The sequence below is a fragment of the Chaetodon auriga genome, chromosome 22 (genome assembly GCF_051107435.1).
Source record: "Chaetodon auriga isolate fChaAug3 chromosome 22, fChaAug3.hap1, whole genome shotgun sequence".
Taxonomy (NCBI): domain Eukaryota; kingdom Metazoa; phylum Chordata; class Actinopteri; order Chaetodontiformes; family Chaetodontidae; genus Chaetodon; species Chaetodon auriga.
In genome coordinates, this window is record NC_135095.1 from 14,343,845 (window position 1) to 14,351,637 (window position 7,793).

The window sequence follows — 7,793 nt, forward strand, 5'->3', positions numbered from 1 at the left end:
AAACTTAAACAATTAGTCGATTAATCGATTATTCGAAGGACAGAAAATGACCTGGCAACAATTTTTGGAGTTGATTAATTGTTTAAATCATTTATTAAGTAAAAAATATCAAACATGTCCTTGTTCCAGCTTCTCCACTGTGACGATTTGCTGCTTTCCTCTGAATTATATAATTGTAAATTGAATATGTTTTGGTTATGGACTGTTAAAATGTCAACACAAGACATCGGATCAATTTGCAGCCTTAAAATGTGACACTTTTTGCTATTTTCTTACAAACTAAATGATGAATCAAATTCATCAAACAGAGAAGGACACATTTCTGTGTGGCACAAGCACAAAATGACCAGGCAAAAGAGCTTAAGCACAAGCCATTTATTTGGCATGTTTCCAAAAATCCTTACTTACATTTTGAGTGTCAAAATATGGCAAAACTTGATTATCAGTAGCTTTCTATAAATGGTAATTCAAAGCCCTATACAACATTGTATGTAGCAGTTCTCAGCCTACTATACAGTTTTTGTTGAACAATTCTGTGAATTACATCGTTATTTAACAGGTGGGTTCCAGCTAGCTCGTATTCAAGATGTGTCAGCTTTTAACTACAAGACCCATGCAAATTACACCAGCTAGTCTTTCATGTAACAATTAACAATATTCAACAGCAGAAGACACGAACAATCTCACAAAGATGAACAAAATACAAAAAGTTCAACATGGACGCATCATCAACTCAGAGGCAAAGGTTCAATTGCAATACAGTATATTCAAGCAAAAGCTGCCACGTGCAATTTAAAACAAATTATGTGCAAAAAGGGTAACTAGTGGACTCCACAATATTGCAAAATGAGGGCATGGTAATCTTTGGACTAAGGCATAGAGTGATGGAGTAAACACATATTTGGTCATTGAAGGATGTACAACTTTCACTTTGACCTCCTCTTTTAGTGTTTCACACAACTCAAACTCCTGAGAAGCATTAACAGTACAGAGATTGTTCAGTAATATAATCATCTTCTTCCCAGTCAGGATTTTAAAAACTGTAGTCCACAGTTAGATAACTGGAGTAACATTTTAGCATCAAGTCAAACTTAATCTAAATGCTAAAGTACAAGCTGTAGTTACTCCATACCAGAACCACGAACAGGTATCAAGCTGCTTTTCTATTGCTTTTAAATGTCAAATCCAAAAATCACACTATGGCACCACCTGTAGTGCTACTTGTGCCCAATTACCAGCTCCGTTAGAGGGAATTAAAGACCTGGACTTCGGCAGTTTGTTACAGCAACAACAATGAATTCTGCCGGCTTCAAAGGGCTTATTTGCATTCATATTTTAAGTCAATGTGTTGCTGTAAAGCTGGGCCTGAAAGCTACAAAGAGGTCCCACCGCATCAGCAAATTCATGCCTCCATGGATCTTAAGTGTTTGCCTTTAAATTAAAAACCAAAGGGGGCAACGCAGAAAGTCTCCGCAGACATATTAACACAAATTCCACCAGAAAGCACCAACAAATTCAAACCAAAGCATCAGCAAAAGGCACCCTCTAAATGAATATACATGTTAAACTGTTGACCATGTTCTTGACAATGTCTTAAAGTGTCTTAATCCCAAGCAACTGGATTGAGAAAAAAAAAAGAAAAGCATATAACACATAGTGCAACTGACCTTTCTCAAGTAGAGTCATTCTAGTGCTATGAAGTTGATTTTTTCCCCCAAAGGAACAGACTTTGATGAGGAGACTGATACCACTCTCACATCTGTCCATTAAATATGAAGCTATATTAAACAGATGGTTAGCTTAGCATATAGACTAGAAGCTGAGAGAAACAGCTAGCCAAACAGCTAGCTGTCCAAAGGTATCCATCTAAAAAGCCAAAGTCTTCACTCTTCAGCCTTTTGGGTTCAGTGGTAGGCTAGCTGTTTTGTTTGTTTTGTTTCCAGTCTTTATGCTAAGCTAAGCTAACCAGCAGCAGCCTACAGCTTCATATTGAACAGACAGATATGAGTGGTATCAAGCAGAAAACCAGTATATTTCCCAAAATGTCAAACTTTTGATAGCTGCTTAGATTTCATACCATCTTGACCTGTTGACCCCATTATTTACACCAGGTATCAGACTGTATCAGATCCCATTTAATACCAGCTGCAACTGGGATGTGTGTGGCTACAGATGCACGGCCTACGAAAACAAAGGAAAACATAACTTTTAGCAAGATAATGAAGCTTATGTGCTGAAGAGGCCAAGTCCAATTTACATAACTGATAGTATATGCAATGGAGAAACATATATGTCTGGTCCCCCGAGGCCTCTTTGTCAGGGTTTGGTCCTGAATGTGGAAGAGCAAACATAAGTGCACTTTGGGGACGGAAAGGACACTTTCAAACCTGTGGCAATGTGCAAAAAAAAAGCCCGACACTACAGAGGGCATGCTAACCAATCAAAAACTGAATTTTTTCTCCACAGTTTAGTTTTTTTTTTTTTTTTTGACCTCATCAACAAAAGGAATGAAAAAGCAAATCCCCTCTTCATGACACCATAAACCTTCTCAGACTGCTACATACGGCATCTAAAATATTTAAATCCCCAGACCTCAAAGCAATTAAGTAATAAACTGCAAGCTAAATATTCTTCGTAACTGAACTCTACACATAGAACTCCCTTCAAGATGCCTGCAGGGAACATAATTCCACTGAAAATGTTGTGCTTCGGTCATCTTGATTCTTACAGCCCTCGTATTTACATTATCTGATAAAAAACTAGCTATAGATGTATACAGGGTTATTTGGGGGTACATTTTGATGCTGTCACAGAGCAGATTTGCACTGCTGATCCTTCTTCTTTCACTCTGCAGATGAGTGGCCACCACTCACTGAGAAACTTATCACACTCTGTTAAACAGAGGAAGTCGAAAAGGGCGCTGCATCCAAGAGGAGGCGCAGCAGACTCAGGAACTGTAGTGATCCTGGAAAAAAGACAATAATACATATTATAAGAAGCTTACAAGATGTTTATGTGATCTTGATTCAAAGGCCGCTTTTATTGACTGACCTGAATTGAGCTAACTACGCCACTGGCCATGACGGAGAGCTTCCCTGCCACTGAGCGCACTCCCAGTTTGAGCTGCGACATGTCGGGAGCACTGGGCAGCACGTTGGTCAGACGGTACGAACTCGCTGTGTGCACAAGACAAACACAGACGAGCAGAGAACAATCAGCTTCATGCAAGAACCAATCGTACCAGCAGATTTGTTCGTGAGTGGAACATATGAGTGATCTAAGAGAGCAGCGGTCTCTTACCGGCCTGTTTCTTTGGATCATCAAAAAGGTCGGCTGAACTGATAGCGGTGCTCCCAGCAAATCTTTCCAGTTGTGTTTTGGCCTCGTACTGAAGAAAAGAGATACAGACACATTTCTGAACAGCTCTGATTACGTGGTACATCATTATCACTGCTGTGCAGATCAACCACGTCTGAGTAAAATCTTACTCACGCACTCAGACTCAGCCTTCATACGTGGTACACCCTCTATCAGGTGAGCTACCGGGGCGCCTCAGTAATCGTTATGTATTGGGTCTGTAAAATCACTATTACCACTGGTTTAATCCATGATTACACATGTGTGCTGTGTACTTAACATCTATACTGACCATCAACTGTAAAAACCACACAGCATGAATATAGACAACAGTGCAGACAGCATGTGGAGAGAGAAGGATGCACGCTGTCATTGTGTACCTCAGAGTTATCCTGTTTTCCAAAGTACATGTCAGAGGAGATAGCTTTCACGTCTCCAAACTTCGTCCGAGCCTCTCCTGTGTCCAACACTGGCTCTGGTTTTCTTCTGGAGGTGGGCCTGATTACAAAATAAAACAATGATGTTATCATCAGTACCTGAATTTTAGCCATATTTCACAAACAAACCTGACATGTATGCACCTGGGAACACAAGATGTACATTACTCTGAAACACACAGAATCCTACCTGTCATCCAGCGATGACATCGTGGAGGTCAACAAGAAGTCCGGCTCCGGTTTCTTGCTCTCCTTCATCCAGCCTCCTCCCTCACCCCTGTCATCCCACCGTGAGGAGAAACTATCAGAGGTTTCGCTTTGATCCCCAAACCGGGACATGACCCTAAAGAAAGAAGAAGTTCAAAATAACTTCAGGTGAAAAAATGCAGATATGGACTGAAACAAATGAGATGAATGTTTTCCAGTGACAAACAATTATCTGACCTGGAGCTGAAGGTCCCTTCATCATCATCGTCGTCTTCAGTGAACCGTCGTCCTTTGGTGGTCTTGGCCCCCAGTGGACTCTCCTGCTGGATGATCTGCATGTCCGACGTCACAGAATGAGACACTCCACTACGGAGGAGAGCAGAAATCAGAATGAGAAACAGCACATGTCGAATTAATGACTTCAATCAGCTAGAGGATGGCCAGTATTCGCCTCTTCATCGTCATACCTCCTCATGCCTAGCCCCATGCCCAGTCTCTCAGCTTGCTCTCTCTTCTTCCCCTCTAACCCCTTCAGCTTCTGCTCCTCCATTTTCCTCTGCTTCTCCAGATCCATACAGGCCAGTCGCAGGGATGGAACGCTGACAAAGAAGGAGGCAGGTGAGTTGAAGAGTACAGCGGCAGACAGAAACACTAAAAACATGCACTGACCACAAACAAAATGGCAGGCAAACATCAAAAATAGTACAGATAAAAGAAGTAAAGACACGCACATGGATTCCTCAGATTGAATATTCTTGGCAGCAGTAGTGCTCTCTTCTTTCTCTCTCAGCTTGTCAGCAGCTTGAGCCTTCTTCTCCAGCTCTGAGAAACTCTTGCTGCTTACCTTCTGAGCACCCAGACCTCCCTTCTTAGAGGCCAACTAGAAGCAGTTTACAAAAAAACACCATGAATGAAAGTCTGTGAACACACATACTTATGAAATTTACAATAATACAGGGAGTACTTACGGTTTTCTTGGCACCGGCTGGTTTCTTCTTCAGGAGAGAGGAGAGTTCTGGAGAGTTGGAAGGACAGTAAAGTTACATCTCCCACAGTTCAAAGTCTTTAAATAAATGGGAAAATCCTAAACATGAAGAATTTAAACCAACCTTGATTTGCTTTTGGAGAAATACTCAGCATCTCCACACTAGGACCCTCCTCTAGATTACCTGAAAAGGTTTAAATGGTACTGAGATAAATGCAACTAGTGCACTTTTGTAGTTTCTACATTGTTCAAGAAAAAACACTGAATACCATTTTTATCTTCCTCTTTTTCTGCAGTTACAAGCTTCTCTGATGTGGAGGGGCTGAGACTCATCTTGGCCATGTTCAGATTTTCAGGGACAGCCTGGCACAACATTAAACAGACACATATGGTGAAGTCTCGGATCGCTGTCACTGTGTGGGCACCCCAAAAAAACAGGTATTTGGATAAAAATCACACCTCTGCAAAGCAAACAGTCCTATACCTGTGAATGCAGACTGAAGAAGTCCACCTGCTTGTCATCTGGTGATGTTGGGGAGAGAGGAGCCTGACTGTCAAGCCACAACTGTACAGAGGAAGAGCAGTAAAACTGAGACGGCTATCTGCACATGAAGATCAATTTTATGCCAGGTGTAATAAAGAAAGAGATAGTATACAGGAAGCTTGTTCGGAGCAACCTGCAAGTGTAGGGTGCTTTAAGACTGTCTGCATTACCTCAGTGCCATGGCGTCTGGTGGCTTGTGTGGCTAAAGTCTTTATCTTCTCCCTGTACAGCTGAGCAGCTCGGCTGTTGTACTTGGCATTGGCAGCGCTGGCTGTGCAACCGTGTTGATTGAAAAATGCAATCTGCCATAAGAGGGCCAGAACAGATACAGGACAGGAAGAGTGGCATAACGTTAGTTCCCATGTTCGTCGTGCAATGGTGGGATTTCAATCTGTTGACAGTGTGCTGATGCTCTGCGTTTAGGTACTGACCGCACTGGCATTGCCTCCCACTTGCATACATCTTAGCTGAAACCACGACCAATTGAAATCCAGCTCTGTGGACCTGTGTAACACAACAATGTCGGGATTTGAACAGGTATGAAATGCATCTCATTTTGCAAAAGAAATCTCTCCCTACGACCTGATAAAGCACAGGGATCACATTACAGCAGCGTTGGTCTCCACTGGATGTTTCCAGAGCTTAGTAGAATGTGTGCTTGCTGTCTTTACTAAATTTAGGAATAATTTACCTCACATGAAATGATCCAATTCAACTGAAATTCACTTGCTCTTAACTAGAGTTTTGCTTTTCAGTAAATCCTATTTTGTTATTTCCTGCTACATGCCTTTATTGTGAGGCACTTTGTGACTTTTATTTTGAAAAGTGCTATGTAAATAAGTGCGGACTTACCTGATAAAGGACAGGTGCACCCCCAGAGATCTGTGTACTCCAGAGCAATCTATACATAGGAACACACCATAGGTGATGCTGGCCCAGCTGGGGTTCTTAACCGAGCAGTCAAAGCAAATCTAGGGGGGGAAACAGAGGAGATGCGTCCATATAAAGCTTCACTTCAAAATAACAACACACATTTTAAAGAAACAGTAAGGACAGACTCCTCATTCAAGATCCTATGTTCCAAATCAATAAATAGACGTGGAAGCAAACAGTGTGAAGGTCTGAAGTGCACGTAGCCTGTCAAATCCAAACAGCTGGGGGTGAAGTGGGTTGAATTCCGCTTTGAAATGAACTCTTGCTGTCTAGGTACAACACACATGTTTTGTCCTTCTTATTCGGGCTGTTTGTACTAAATATTTCCAAGTGGACCAAAGGCCGAAGCAAACTAAAATTAAATGTGAGCGACCACAGCTAATGTCAGCTGTCAAAATGTAGCTAGCTAGGCTGTCAACCGCTTGGCTAACGTTGCGTTTGATTACGGTTCACGAGTTTTTGTGACATATTATTCTCCTTTAAATGTTACCAGGGAATAAAAGGGGTATTTTTCTCGACAGCACCTACCAATTTTCAACATGACATGCATCAGCTAGCTTTAACCGCTCAGTTAAGCAGGTAAGTTAAAGCTAGCCTTAGCGTCTCTCAAAGTGCGACGTGTCAGATATTTAGTTGCGCTAACTTCCTTGTTAAGGAGAGAGGCTCGTCAGCCGTTAAAAAGTCTCACCTTATTCGTAGGAACGGAGCGAAGCCGCTTAAAGATAGCTGAAATGTCCTGCTTGCTGGGCTCTGACATTTTTCTATCTGTTGGCAATACCAGCTGGTTAAAGACGTAGCATGAAAAACAGCACTGTGTTTTTCCTCAATAAGAACCCAATACGACACGTCAGTAGGAGAACATCATGGTCTGGCTCTGATTGGATAAAAACTACCCGTGGTTATGTTATTGTAGTAAGGGCTTCTGGGTAATGTAGTGTATTTTGGAATCTAAAGCTCCGGCCGTGTTTTCACAGCGGTGTAGGACATATTTTGATCCTTTACTGAAGTCTTACAAGTAAAAGTACTTTTAGTGAAGCCTGGCCTTACGTTTATATAACTTTTATGTGAATTCAATTTATGTTGGCCTGTTTAATCTATAGCTATGCTCAAGCAGGCTATATAGGGTTACAACCACTCAATTAAAGTTTTCCTTTCTGCCTCAGCTTTACATCAAGGTCCCTCAGAGGAATGCATATTCCTACATTCAACTTAGTATTGTGCCAAAATACATACTTTTTATTTGCATGTATGGGGTATTTTTGCCTTCTGAGTAACTTTATCAATTTTAACTTTAACTTTAGTAATGACCACAGCGTTGTGCTCACAGAAG

General features: G+C 41.6%; 1 protein-coding gene across 1 annotated transcript; it reads right to left on the reverse strand.

Annotated features, from left to right (window-relative positions):
• Window positions 1-360: 360 nt before the first annotated feature.
• Window positions 361-7,314, reverse strand: arfgap3 (ADP-ribosylation factor GTPase activating protein 3). The gene is made up of 16 exons (XM_076722541.1): window positions 7,152-7,314; window positions 6,383-6,501; window positions 5,962-6,034; window positions 5,701-5,832; window positions 5,471-5,551; window positions 5,256-5,349; window positions 5,111-5,170; window positions 4,970-5,016; window positions 4,733-4,881; window positions 4,469-4,600; window positions 4,239-4,367; window positions 3,985-4,137; window positions 3,738-3,855; window positions 3,301-3,388; window positions 3,052-3,176; window positions 361-2,965 (listed from the first exon to the last, which is right to left on the reverse strand). Exons 1-16 carry the CDS (start codon window positions 7,218-7,220, stop codon window positions 2,948-2,950), a joined length of 1,587 nt encoding a protein of 528 aa, XP_076578656.1. The 5' UTR covers window positions 7,221-7,314; the 3' UTR covers window positions 361-2,947.
• Between the last annotated feature and the right edge of the window lie 479 nt (window positions 7,315-7,793).

Excerpts from the sequence above, each read along its gene's own strand:
- arfgap3 (XM_076722541.1), bottom strand. The coding sequence starts at position 7,220 with ATGTCAGAGCCCAGCAAGCAGGACATTTCAGCTATCTTTAAGCGGCTT. Across the intron at positions 4,601-4,732 it reads ATTCAATCTGAGGAATCCAT|CGTTCCATCCCTGCGACTGG; the intron begins GTGCGTGTCTTT and ends CTTCTTTGTCAG. Across the intron at positions 3,177-3,300 it reads TGATCCAAAGAAACAGGCCG|CGAGTTCGTACCGTCTGACC; the intron begins GTAAGAGACCGC and ends TTGTGCACACAG.